Below are 14828 nucleotides of genomic sequence, written 5' to 3'. Positions count from 1 at the left end.
ATTAGGAATTCTCAAAGTCTGCATGATTTTTGGTATAGGGATGCCAAATACTTTTCTTTTGCCAAATACTTTTTTTTAATCCTTCAGTATAATTGAAAATACGGTTGTACTTGGGAAATTACATCCTCTGAGCTAGTGAAGTTCTGTGGAACATGGAGGTGAAGGAGCACACTTACCAGCAGGCCTGTTAGAACAGGATATTAAAATGCTATCAACCTGAAATGCATTAAATTTTGAAAATGTTAATATTTTATTATTTAAATTTAAATATTTAAATTATTTAAATATTTTCAGGGAATTAAAGTATCTAGTTTATTAGGAATATTTCTTCACATCTTTTGTATATTGCATTAAATGATATCAAGTTAGTAAGCATTTTACTGAGAAAATATGGTAGAACTTCATATAATGATTTTAAATTATTAACCGTAGTCAATAAACATGATGATTTTTTATAGTCTTTTTTCCATTCTGTGAAGTGATACAATGTTATCTTAGTATGTGAGTTCACCAAAGGAGATGCTTGATTTTTTGTACTTGTCACTCTCAAGAGACTACCCCTCTATTTATATACCAACATTTCCATTGGATATCCAAATGTTTGCAGCGTGAAATAAGAAAAACACTGTTATTGATGTTAGGGGTTCTATAAATCAGGTGCTGATTTCTCAGCACCATTGCCTCAAATCAAATGCTAATGATGCTACATTTAAAATAATAAATACTACTAGCATGACTCCTTAAAGAGCAAAGAAGAGTGCAAACATATGTAACATGCATTTCAGAGCTAGGAAGGATTTATACTTTGCCATTTCTTCAAACAAGAAAAAGAGGCCATACAATCTTTTTTTTCTTTCTCATTTTTTCTTTTATAAACTCAGAGAGAGCTAGCTGTTCTCTGTAGCTCAAAGATTCCATTCAAATAAATGGTCCCAATGCATGCCAGATGACTGTATCTCCCCCCAAATAAAAATAAGTTTTTAAGTTAATATCATTCTCTTATTTTATAAATGAAAATATTATTTCATTCAATTTCAGATTGATTCTCAACTCATAGTGGCCTCTTCATAATATTTATCTCTAACTTTTTGATCCTACCCTCCATCTAGAGATAGTTACCTGTAATATGAATTAAACTGGGTCTGTTTTCTATCTTATTAGAACATCATAATAAAGTGTCTTTCAGTATGAACAATAGCCTGCTAACTGACTTGTATTTGTGGATTTTTATTTGATCACACGTGTTTGACTTAAAATAGGGTGTATTTGTAATTAGTACCTGTTGTGAAAAGTACCATGTTTTGATAATCACTGCTTTATAAAATCTATAAAAATATTTCCTCATGAATTTTCTCATTTCTTTTTGTTTTGCTTCCATATGAAATTACCTGCAGAAATCAGTATGTATTTGCTTCCTTGCATACTTTTCAGTAGCTTTACGCTTGACTGCCTATTGCAAATGCTTCAGCTTTGCATGTTACCATGTTTTGGTATTGGTTTAACCTTATATATAGCTATTCTTTCCAGTGTCACAGTATTAAGACTAGTTATATGAAAAAAAAGACATCTTCTTTTACAAAAAGTTAGCATGTGGATGTATATGGTATAAAGTGCTTTCAATTGTGTTATAGAAATTAGTGAAATACCTGTATGATACCAACAGAAAAGTAGAAAACAGAATTCTTCCACAGAGTGAACTCAGTTGTGATTCTTCTGATAACACAGCCACTGAAGTTCAAAGGATTTCTTTGCAGTAGGACTAAAATAGATGAGTGTATGTTGTTGTCATCGCATCTCCCCCATGATGCTCACTTTCCCCCTCCTTATGAATAATTATTCTCGAATTCTAGAGAATTATACTTGGAGAAGCAAACAATAAAACTAATAAAATTAGATCGAACAAATGAGCAATACTGGGTTATAATAATATTCTCTCTTATACATCTCATAGTTTAAATTTCAAAGTCAAAAATAAAATTGCAGAATGGAAAATAATAATAATAAAATCCAACATATCAAAACCTGAGAAATATGACCAAGGCTGTCTTCAGTGGAGAATGGATGTGGTTACATTTCTAAACCAGCACTGAAATAAGCAATTTAGGTAATCAACCCTGTGAGTTAGACAAAATAAAATTAAAGAAGATGAAAAAAAAATGATGAATTAGAAGACGGAAAATAAACTTGATAAATCAAAGAGGTGAATCCTTAGGTGTGTAAAGATAAAACATTTTAAATGCTTCGCATGCTTACTTGAAAATAATAAAGCGGAGATAGGCAAAGTTCTAAAGGAGCTATAACTAGATATGGGGGAAATTTAACACATAAGAGAGTACTTGTCAAAACTCTATGCTAATGAATTTTAGAGCCTAAAAGAGATAATTTTCTAGAAAAACATTGAATTATCATAATCTGTCTTAAAAAATGATTTTAAAATCTCTACACTCAATTATAGACGAAAGTCACAAATTTTTAAAAAGTACTATACAAGAAAGTATCAGACTCAATATCACAGAATTTTTATTTTCAAAACCATCAAGAAGATAATTTCCAAAAGACTTCAACTGCTCCAGAAGATAGAAGAGGGGAAAAAAAAGTGAGGGATGCGGGGAACCTTTGGATTTCATTTGGAAACATTTGAGGAGAATGTGAGAGCTTTCAAAGGAAAGAATGCATTCTTGGATGAAGCAGAAATAGTCTTTGCTTTACCCTTTATCTTTTTCCCATGAATCCAAACCTAAATCATTTTTCTTAATTCTAGAATAGAGTATCAGGATAATATTGGGGAATTAAAGGAAGGAAAAAAATGGACAACCGGTTTATTAAAAGTATACAAAACAAAGGGGTAACTGTGTCTGTGTTGAATATGCGATTATGTAACGTGGGCTTTGACCCCAGTAACCTGCATTTCAGGCTTTGATCTAGCAACTCTGTTAGTTAAACTTAATAATAGACTTAAATGTCTTTTCTAAACATCACTTACAATATTGTTCATATTTAAGAGCATGAGTTCAAAATACTCAATTCAAAGCCTAGTTTAAAAATGATTTCCAGGACTACTGGGTGCTCAAAAGTTGGTCGAGCGACTGGCTCTTGATTTCGGCTCAGGTCATGATCTCAGGTTCGTGAGATCAAGTCCTACCTTGGACTCTACTCTGGGCATGGAGCTGCTTAAGATTCTCTCCCTCCCTCTCATGCTACCCGTGTGTGCGTGCGTGTGCCCTTTCTCTCTCAAAAAAAATACATACATACATACATACATACATGTACTTTAAAAAATTTTTTAATAATAATGTCCTTCCTTTTGAGCACCTTTGATTCATTCCTGAGGAATAGTTCTCAGTGGTCCATTGACCACTAGAGAGCTGATCATTCATAGCCGAGCAGGGCAGACAGCCTTGGTCCTTAAGCAGTTTCACTTTTTCATCAGAGTCACAATGACAGCAGAACAATACATGCTCAATCAGATAATAAATGGCATGGTTTGGGTAAGACGGTTGGCATCCTTAAGATAGAGTTAATTGGTTTCCATGTGTCATTTGCCCTCCCATGAAAAGCACATGCTGAAAGTGTATGGATCAGTGATAACCTTCAATTATTTTAGGGTTAAACCCCTTTTGAAATTGTTGATATTCAACCTTTTATTGAACCTATAAAAATGGCCGTTTAATATGGTTCAACCTAATATAGAGATTAGAATAATCAATTATTCTTCAAACTGAAAATGAACTGCAGCATGAAAGATTTAATGAAAGTTTAACATAGGCCTTCAGTCTAAGGGTTGCTCAACATTGAAATGTTTTCAGAAGACATTTTGATAGCTTCTCTCTTTAAGACGTACAAAGACAGCGAGAAAAAGAAAGAAAACCAATTTTGTATGAGAACCCTGATTTAAATACAATTCTGGCTTGGACAAATGAAGTGACATTTTAAAACACTTTCATTTCCTTGATTCTGTGACTAAAATTCTATTAAGGTTAGCTTTTGGGCTGAAGCTAGAAATTAATCTTTGAATTACGTTCATGATATTCTCTACCTTCAGTGCTAACTTTCACCTTGATCACAAAGCCGAAGTGTCGGTCCTCTATCTCTAACATCTTGTGCTTTGGTCTGCTTGAGTCCCCGCTGAAATAGTCCCATTTGTCATCACACACTGTGCTTCAGCAATCATGGCCCTGCTTTGTCATGTGGATAAGATTAAATCCTTTCTATTATGTAATGAGGCATACTACTATTTTCATTTCTCTGTGTGTGTGTGTGTGTGTGTGTGTGTGTGTGTGGTATGCACTCATCTTGTTCTATGCAGTTGCAGATGCTGATGCCACTGTGAAAAATCTAGAACAAGAAGCTGATCGTCTGATAGATAAACTCAAACCCATCAAGGAACTTGAGGATAACCTAAAGAAAAACATTTCTGAGATAAAGGAACTGATAAACCAAGCCCGGAAACAAGCTAATTCTGTAAGCTCTTTTTATTTTCAATATCAGTAATTGATTGTAATCTTTGCATTCCCCCCAGAGGGAATGCCTTCCCCCAGTGTATCCTGTTGACTAATCACTGGTTATTTCCTTTAACCGGAAGCAATTTTAGGGGGAGGGGAGGAAAAAATGTTAGATTTTTTTCCCCCTAAGTTTCAAAAGATACAGGAAGAATAATCAACAATTACTGTTTTAGAAATGGGAATTTTGATGTATTTATCATTGTTTGAATAGAGTAGCATAAATAGCAAGAATGGAAATCTTACTATTGTGTGTTTAAAAGGCATGGATACTTCTGATGAAAGCAAAAAAGTCCAACCAGTGGCGTTGTATCAGCAATGAACGAACAAGGTTATATAGAGTAATAGCAATGAAGAACCATTATTTTCTGTATTTTTTGTCTGAGTACTACAACAACAAAAATTATCTTGGTTACAATTTCTTCAGATTTTGGTTTTTTGTTTTGCTTTTGTTTTGTTTCGTTTTGTTTTGAGTAAGAATGGAGAATATCTCACTTGTATCAAAATTTGGCTCTATTAACCCAATCAGAAAACTCTTAGGAGAGGGGTGCCTGGGTGGCTCAGTCGTTAAGCGTCTGCCTTCGGCTCAGGACGTGATCCCGGCATTCTGGGATCGAGCCCCATGTCAGGCTCATCTGCTGAGAGCCTGCTTCTTCCTCTCCCACTCCCTCTGCTTGTGTTCCCTCTCTCGCTAGCTGTCTGTCAAAAAAATAAATAAAATCTTTAAAAAAAAGAAAAGAAAACTCTTAGGAGAGAAGAACTTCCTAAAAGATAGCAACCTGGTGAACCAGAGTAGAATTGCCAAGTGCCAATGTGAAATTTTATCTAGACTAGTAAATTCATCTTGTGGTGACTTTGGAAATAGAAGGAAAAAATAACAGTTTATGTTGTCAGGTTTAAACACAAATCATTTTATATATCCAAGTTTTCCATCTCAAAAATTCCATTTTCTGAACAATTTTGAAACTAGAATGACCAGAAATGCCCTTTCTTAATCCATCAACTTATAATTTTTTTAAGTAGTGGCCAAGAATATGATGCCCAAGTAGCAGTATATTGTTGCCTCTCCTTATACGTAGCTGGTTCTCCTAAACAAGGTTAAGACAAGGTGCACTTTAAAAAGGAATTCATGCTTGACTAAGGAGAAATCTAGAAAATGACAAAAAATTAGTCAAGATGATGTACATAAGCTCAAAATGAAAGAAGCAGATAGGGTTGAGAACACATATATTGAGTTACAATCTGAAAACCATGTGGGCAGTATGATGACATACGATTATTGTATATATGAAGCACAAAGTGAAAAGAAGTTGATGTTTGGGGTTTTAGCTACGATTTAACCTATGTAGAAAAAAGCATCTCCTACATTGACGGCAACTTCTACTTAAATAGTTTATAACACCATAGAAGAAATAAGACATGTACATAAATAATTCTAAGGTAATATTGAATAGTGTGCTGCATTGCTTGAGCAGTGGGACGTGCTATACATTTCTGAAAGCAAAAATCCTCTCTAATAGCAGCCAGAAGATTTCCCAAAGACAACAATTTGCACCAGGCCTTGAGTGGGGTAGTGCTGGATTTGGGAGGGGAGGGTAAGAAAGGAGAGCATTCTGAGAATGAGCCAAGGCAGAGAGAAAAGGAAGTTTCAGGCTCATTTCATGAAAGAGTGATCTAGTTTGCCAGGATTATTGGTCGAGTGAACATTGAACTGGAAAGGTCGGTGGAGACCAGGTCTTGTTAGGCCTTGAAAGGCAAAGTAAGGAATTTTGTTTAGCCAGAATTGTACATGACATGAACCTTACTGGTGAAGAGAAGCTGAAAGTTCTCGAGTTATCAAAGCTGTGCTTTTTGAATATGAATTTGGAAGTTTGGGATGTAAATGAGAGGAAACTAGGAAGAAGACAACTTTTAATAAGAGTCCCAACTGTAGCAGGTGGAAGTAGCAAGAGAAGGGGAGAGCTTAAGATATCACTCCTGTTGTTTCCAATGTTAATTTAAAAAAGAAATAGTAGTAAATATTCTCCAGTGAATCACACACTTAGCTGTATTTTCTTAGTCATCATGTGGGGAAATCTGGTCATTTTTAGTATTTCTTCTTGTAAAGAAATCTAAAAATATGCCATGTATTCATCAGTTGTGAGTGCTGCCTCCCCCCGCCCCCGGGAAGAAGATAAAATTCTGGCATGTTAAGTATATAGAACCTGTCTCAAATATAAAATGAAAGACAGGTATAAAGAAATGCTATGAAAAGTAACCACTGTCCATGCCTTTCAAGGAAATTTTCAATCATTTTTTTGAAATGGAAGTTACAACAAAGTTATCTTCTTTTTTATAAGATGTTAGAAATATGTAAGCAAGCCAATTTTTTTAAGTGAGTTTTGCACTAATTGAAGATGACATTTGCCTGATTTTATAAATCTATTTATAACCTGGCATGAGTTTCTGAATGTGGCTCTGACACATATTCAATATGACCAAGAAATTAAAGACATTTATTTTAAAGTAGCTTTCTCTAGTTTGTTGACTCCATAATTGAGCAGCTGGTACTCTTTAAACAAATGACCTAGTTACTGGATGAAAGAAATGCAGTGAAAATCCAATAGATATAATAATGGGATCCTCAATAATGTTTAATTGAGTTCATAATGATTCATAGCTAATGTTGTATGAGGAATGCCTTAGAGATACCTAAGGCTTAGTGATTTTTGTTTAGAAGTCTTACAGAGGGCTCACATTAGAAATAACAATAATTGATAGAACCAAACATTCTAAGAGATGTTTGTGTTTCAGAAATTACTCCCTTCTTATGAGAGGAAAATGTCCTCGCAACTTCTTCTGGAGAAATTTATAAATACTGTATTTTGATTAACCTGTTTTAATTTTTTAAGAAGTGTCTATAATTGGAAATCAAAACACAAGCTATTTAAAAAGGAGAGATTAGTAGCTATGGACTGGTGATCAAGAGTTTGGGCTGCCTGAATTTTTCAGGTACTGAGGGTATATTCAAAACCATAAGCCAGAAAACAGAAAATCCAGAGGGTTTTTCATATAAATGTGTAAGAGTTGAGCAATAGGCTACTTTACAAGATCAATTGCTGGCATTTGGGGCATAACAATGTCATTTTGTTCAGAGAACCGTATTTTTTAGATATGTAAAGTATGCCATAAAGTAGATTAATTGTAACTCCTACTGCCATTAAATACCCTTTGTTTTAAAATGGCTACTCTCGGGGCACCTGGGTGGCACAGCGGTTAAGCGTCTGCCTTCGGCTCAGGGCGTGATCCCGGCGTTACGGGATCGAGCCCCACGTCAGGCTCCTCCACTATGAGCCTGCTTCTTCCTCTCCCACTCCCCCTGCTTGTGTTCCCTCTCTCGCTGGCTGTCTCTATCTCTGTCAAATAAATAAATAAAATCTTTAAAAAAAATAAAAAAAAAAAAAAATAAATAAAATAAAATGGCTACTCTCTTAGACTTTCAGATCTCAGATAGGGTTTCATCAGTTCAGTTAGGCTTCAGTACTGGCACTCTTTCATCTACACCTTAGTAAACACCTTTTCAACACACCATCATGAAGGTCCCTGTCATTTCTACCAGGTGTATCCAAGCAAGGACAGAAACCAATCCTGTGACCAAACAGTCATGCATTCCACCCGCATTCAGTCGTTTCTTCTCTAAATAGCAACCAAGGAGTATTATTACATTGCATTCTTTTTTTTTTTTTTTAAGATTTTGTTTATTGGAGAGAGAGAGAGACAGAGTTAGCAACAGAGATAGTGAGAGAGAGCAGGAGTGGGGAGGAGAGGGAGAAGCAGACTCCCCACTGAGCAGGGAGCCTGATGTGGGACTCATTCGCGGGACCCTGGAATCATGACTTGAGCCGAAGTCACTTAACTGACTGAGCCACCCAGGTGCCCCACATTGCATTCTTTAAACAAAAATAAGTTAGTTGTGATTAAATTAACCATAATACAGCTAGAAGGTCAAGCCTATAAAGCATTTGTGAAATAAAGATAAAACAGACCACACATACATCCTTTTGATTACTAATCCAGCCCCACTAGGAATTTGGATATGGTTTCCTATAACTCAATCTGCTGCTCAGCTGCACTCATGAATTCCAGTCAGACCTTGACTTCTTCTCTTTGATCGCCTTATGATGTCAATGAGTGTATACCCTGCCTCAGGTACTGAATTCGCTCGGTGCCAAGGTCTTCTCTGATGATGGCTTCAGTTCACTTGCTGCCAAGTCCTAAAAACTCACCATATCCTACACCATTTCCTGAACATTAAAAACATCTGAAGACTGCATTTCCCCTACCTGCCTCCACCGTATTATCTTTCTCTTGCTTTGCTCTATACTTTTGATCTCTAAGCCCTTGGGTAACCCTTTGCAGAGCTGCTACTTTACCACGTAGCACCCTCTGGCCACCTCCACTGCACGTGTGCTCTGTAGTATGAACATCCAGAGGACAAGCTGCACGTTTCCTGGTTCTGTTTCTCTACAACTCATTTTGATTCACCGACTCTTGGCACCTTATGGAGAAGGAAAACCCCATCATTTGTGGAGCAAAGAACTAACTTCCTGATAAATATCCACACTTACCAGGATGACTATCTCCCCCAGAACACAGAGCAAACATTCTGCGTACCAGACTTGCAGTCTGGGCCCCAACCCTGGGAGGAAGGCAAGGACAAGGAAAACACTCTAAGCAGCAGACTTTGAGGTGATTCGAGGCCTGGGGCCACCATCTAGGGCTCCATTAGGCTGAGCCCCTGTTTCTTCCTCTGCAGAAGATGCAATTCTGTTAGCAGATGAGGTGACAAAACAGTAATATACAAATACATGACGTCTGCAGAGTCTGTAGGGAAGGCAACAGATCTGCTGTATCCCCAGGAGCTCTCAAACACATGGGAGTTTACATATTCATCAGAACCAAAAACCCCTCCTTAGCTTGCTTTTAAAAACTTAACCAGTTTTTCAACACAGAGGAACAAGGGGAAGGGAGGGAAAAATAAAATAAGATGAAATCAGAGAGGGAGATAAACCATAAGAGACTCTTAACTCTAGGGAACAAATTGAGGGTTGCTGGAGGGGAGGTGGGTGGGGGGATGGGGTATTTGGGTGATGGGCATGAAGGAGGGCACGTGATGTAATGAGCACAGGGTGTTACATGCAACTAAACTCTACCTCTGAAACTAGTAATACACTATATGTTAATTAATTGACTTTAGATTAAAAAAATGTTTTTCAGCCAGCACCTCTTCATTGTAGTCTATACCACCTTTGGGGAGGAGTCCTGGGGCTGCCTATACCCATTCCCTGATGAGACTTTTGGAGACGCTTCCAGTGTCACCATTGCGTGGAGACCAGTTATCTTGTTTGGAGTCTGCAGTACCCTTTCGTGGAGGGTAGCAATAAAGCTAGTTGGTTTTCTTCCAAGTGCAAAAACTATTTGAGCAGCACAAAGTGCTAGAAAATTCACTGCTAGTGAGAACCAAGAGTTTTCCTCAAGCTGAGCTTTGACGTCAGTGGCAAAGAAAAGTTTTGCCTCTTTCCTTGGCTCTGCTTCCTCCTTTGAGCAAAGCAGCAGCTTCTTCCTGAGTCCGAGCAACTACACTGCTATCCTGAAAATGCCCCTTTGACGGTATACCTGAACCAAAGGAAATTAAATCACATTATCAACTAGTGTTCTTTGTGGTTGAAAAAAGGCTCCCTAAATGTAAGTAGGAATCGATACGAACTGTTTCAGTTCTATTCACATAGGAATTCCTTTCTTAGCAATTTATAGTAATTTTTAAAGTACTAGTCAAAAGAAAAAGGAGCTGTTAAATGCATTAGTAGGGATAACCACTGAAAATTATTTCCATTTCATTTCCTGGCAACTTAATAAAAAGGCATAATTTATTCTCAAATGTATGTCCTGAGTGGCATGATTAATATTCTTCATATTGTTAGAACATCTAGAACAAAATCTGTTTGGCCTCTTCCAACTGTAAGAACATGAGAGGGTAGGTAATTTCCTCTTGAAAACGGAAAAGAAAAATATGTGTCCTACTTTAAGTGATACCAAAATCACTGAAATTTGAATCGTAAAATTTCATTAAACAGCCTTAATGAAGATCATTATCATTAGCTTCATATAAAATCACCTTTTGAAAATATCCCCACATTTATAAAGGAGGAAAGTATGAAGGTAAGAATTTGTTAGTTGCATGCTTCGAAAAATAGTAACGTGCTACCAAGATCCGGGGCTGTGAACAGCTCATTGTCAAAATCCTGGTGGGAAGCTGCTCTTCCGTGCCCTCATTAATGAGTATAATGGTGTCTGCATATGGGCATTTAATGATTCTATTTGATGATCAAAAGTAGCTTCAAAGAAGAGATGATGATGGTTTTGTGGTTGTTTGGGAGGTACTTCAAACTTTCCGAGAGATTTAGTCTTGGTCCTTTGTACCTTGTTTTTCTTGAAGATCAAAGTATCTGTGTCTTCCGGAGGTGACTGCATTCGAACATACAAGCCGGAAATCAAGAAGGGAAGCTACAATAATATCATTGTCAACGTAAAGACAGCTGTTGCTGACAACCTCCTTTTTTATCTTGGAAGTGCCAAATTTGTAAGTTTGATGTTCAGCTTCTTCGGTCTCCTAGATACATGAGTACACAGACGTTAATCCTCATAGCGAGGAAAATGTAGAGAATCTAATGACATGGTCCCAGAATTGTGTGATGTAGCCTTTCAGATTTGAAAACCTCCAAATCTTACAAAGTTCTGAAGTGTCAAATTAAGTCAGAGAGAAAATGAAACGAAAACTTTTTACAGTATTTAGGCACATCTGCTTTCATTTGTGAGTAGACCAGCATTTATTTAGAATTAGGTTTTCAGATCTGGCTATTTAAGAAGGAGAACTAAGGGGAATAAACCTTTTTTTAAAAAGTCGCTTAAGAAATTACAATGAACTTTCACGTTAAATGTCTGCTTCTTTCCTACCATTGAAAACTCTCTTAACTCATGTTGAATTTATGACTCAAACTAAAAAAAAACAGAAGTTGTATGTACTAAAGCTCAGACCCAAAAGTTCTCATTCCTTTTATGTGAACATTTGACTCTGTATGCATGGGGATCTTCCAAAATGAATAAAATTTTCAACAGGTCAGTCATTGCTTCAGTCAAACTTGTCATTCAGGTGAGAAGTTTTAGGCCACCATGGGTTAAAAAAAAAAAAAAAATCACAGATGGACCCTTAAAAATGTCAGTGTCCATGGTGAAAACAATGACTTCTGTAGCCATGTATTCTCTTTTGTCTCTTCCACAAGAACCAGAAGGAGAAAAGACTTTGGTTTCAAAAGTAGAATTGGATAAATTAACACATAGGCCTCAGCAGTATGGACACTTGTGTTGGCCTAAAGATGAGATAATAAAATACGACTTACTCATGCATAATAATAGATTGTTATTATTTGGGAATTTTTATTGTGAGACTTCTAATTATTTCACATATCTATAAATAGCACCTGTTGAAAAGAACTCCGTTGGCTTCCTCAGGGTATCTGATATCTGATATCTACTGTTTTTGTGTTTCTCTGAACCAGATTGACTTTCTGGCTATAGAAATGCGTAAAGGCAAAGTAAGCTTCCTCTGGGATGTTGGATCTGGAGTTGGACGTGTAGAGTATCCAGATTTGACTATTGATGACTCTTACTGGTACCGTATTGAGGCATCAAGGTAACTAACTCAATAAGGATTAAGACAATTAAATGACAGAATTTGGAAGTAGTTTCCCAGTTTATAAGAAAACTCTTCTTTCCATTTCAAGGAGGTAACTATGTATACAAATTTTATGTATTATATGTACATGTACAAATGTGTGAACGGGTGTCTCTGTAGTACCTATTTGGAACCTCCACACCTTCCACGTATTGACCAGAGTGACCCATCCATTTTGGACCATTCATCTGGTTGTCTCATAGTCATGCTATCATACTCTCAGTCATACTATCTCCCCCGAAGAAGGAGTACTGAGATGGGCCCTTATTCTGCATAAGCCAGATTATGAGGGCTGCTACTGGTGCTTATTAGCTCCTCTTCTGGTCTACACCACAACCTTGCCTACAGGCAGGTGCAGTATTCAAATGCTAGCATGAATATATATCGTGTCGCGTCCACGCTCCTTAAAATGGTAAGTAACAGGATATCGATTCATCCTGTTTGAAGCTTAATTGCATTAACTTCTAGTAGTGAATAGATAACATAGAGAACCCACTCCTGCCCTCAATCCTTTCCCCTCATTTCCTTCTCTTCTTTACCTAGTTCTCAACACCTAAGAAACCCAAAGCACCTAACAGTTGAGAGGTAGAGTTAAGGGCCTGAGTCTTTACCCCAACAAATGGGTAAAGCAGTTGTTGAATATAGATGATGGGTACAGAGAGTTTTCACTCTGTGTTTGTATACGCTTACATTTTTTCATAATAAAGGCTTAAAACTTAATGAGAAGCAATATTTTTAGTTCCTTTTGAAGATCATCAGGAAAGGAATGTGAGTGAACATGTGTGTTTTTGTGTATGTAGAGAGAGAGAAAGCAGCAGACAACACACTTCCGTGCCTGAGAGTAGGGCAGGGATTAAGTACTTTCCTGACCGTAAGAACATTTATATTCACAAAGGTCGACTCTTCAATCAGAAGAGATAGATTCTGGTAAGATGAGGAAGAACCTTGTTGGATAAATTCATTCTCTTGTTTCCATGTGCTTCAGTTAACACTGCATCATCAGAGATAAAACGATTACCTTAAATGAGACAGCGGGGAGAGACAGAGACACTCAAGTTTTGTTATGACTGCTTGTCTCAGAAGAGAGACCGGTTTTTCCTATTTAACAATTCATAGACATCAATCACTTAAGAAAATGAAATGAAATAATAATAGCTTCCAAAATTCTATTAATTGAATTTAAAAGTGCGGTTCTTCTCTACGCTTTGTATACACAACTCTGAAGACTGGATACTATGCTGTATACATTAGATGCGAGGCCAGACAATAAAGATGCACAATTCCCGGAAGACGACTTCAGCAAGTTTGGAGCCAAGATATAACCAGGGATTTTAAGAGAACGATGCAGCTTGTAATGCAGAAGGGTGGCTCATTTGGGGTTCAGTTGCTGAATTAAATTAGACAAAATGCTAACCGAAGTAGTATCAACTCGCTTAAATAGCATGTGCCAGTAAACAGTAAATTGTTTTGTGAGGCAGTGGGGGGAAAGGCTTCCGGTTTAAGCAGTGGCAGTTTCTTCGGCTAATGGCTGCCATGTCGCGTCACCTCGACGCTCATGTGCAGAATCAGGGTGTGTGGCTCACCGGTCCTGGCCAAAGCTGCCAGTACACAGCCAGCAAAGATCAGACTCTCAGTCGTGATTTGCAGCTTCATGAATCTGCATCGTTTGAAGCCAAGCACCCAGTTATCTCTCAAATATTCCAAAACGAATCCCTACATTTCATACCTTTAAAAACTGAAGTTATTGTCAATGTGATACATATTTTATATTCTGCGTTTTCTTCTGCTTCACTTCACGCACCTGTCAAGAACTGGGAGGAATGGGACCATTTCTGTGAGAGCCCTGGATGGACCCAAAGCCAGCATTGTGCCCAGTACCTACCACGCGGCGTCTCCCCCGGGGTATACTATCCTCGATGTGGATGCTAACGCGATGCTATTCGTTGGTGGCTTGACTGGGAAACTGAAGGTAGTGTGTTCTTCCCCACACTCTTTATTTCATCTCTGTCTATAACTCCTGACAGGATTGCTCTGGGGGAAGGCACGATACAACTCTGCCAAAGCTCGACGACTTTTTCCTTAGTTTGTTTATGAAACCATCATGTCTTTTGAGTAAGAATTCTTTTCTTCTTTGAGTATCCAATCTGGAAACACAATGTTTTTAAGCCTGTGTGTATTTACTTAAACAGTTGTTTTGCCCTTACCTGTGGCACCGATTTTTTTATAGTCTCGTTTGAGTTGCCTCAAGAGCAAAGTGTTTTTTAAATATACCCCATTTTCGGAATCAGTTTATGATTTATTGATAGGAAGTGCGATAAAGTTCTAACTCACATCTAATTAAAAGATTTATGAATACCTTGGGAAATATCACAGGAGCCAAAAGCTTTCAAATCATGGTCTGATTTTTCAAGTTTTCAAGTTGCTCTTCTCCTCATTCTTCTAGAGCGGTGCACTTAATATTCATAATTGCTTCATGACAGGTCCTTGTGCATTTCAAATTGCTAAGTGCCTGCATTTTAAAGAAGCTCATGTTGATTAAATGAAATTAGGTGTTGGAA

The 14828-nt window shown here is 37.2% G+C and overlaps 1 protein-coding gene across 2 annotated transcripts in view; it reads left to right on the top strand.

Annotated features, from left to right (window-relative positions):
• Positions 1-14828, top strand: part of LAMA2 (laminin subunit alpha 2) — a 603226-nt gene that overhangs the window by 524272 nt on the left and 64126 nt on the right. For both annotated transcript variants that reach the window (XM_057311058.1, XM_057311057.1), the window contains exons 45-48: positions 4307-4461; positions 10975-11118; positions 12095-12228; positions 14080-14239. In XM_057311058.1, coding sequence (XP_057167041.1) covers positions 4307-4461; positions 10975-11118; positions 12095-12228; positions 14080-14239 — 593 coding nt within the window. The remainder of the gene's footprint in view (positions 1-4306; positions 4462-10974; positions 11119-12094; positions 12229-14079; positions 14240-14828) is intronic.

The sequence above is a fragment of the Ursus arctos genome, unplaced genomic scaffold (assembly GCF_023065955.2).
Source record: "Ursus arctos isolate Adak ecotype North America unplaced genomic scaffold, UrsArc2.0 scaffold_13, whole genome shotgun sequence".
Lineage (NCBI taxonomy): Eukaryota > Metazoa > Chordata > Mammalia > Carnivora > Ursidae > Ursus > Ursus arctos.
This window is presented reverse-complemented; position numbering and strand designations above follow the sequence as displayed.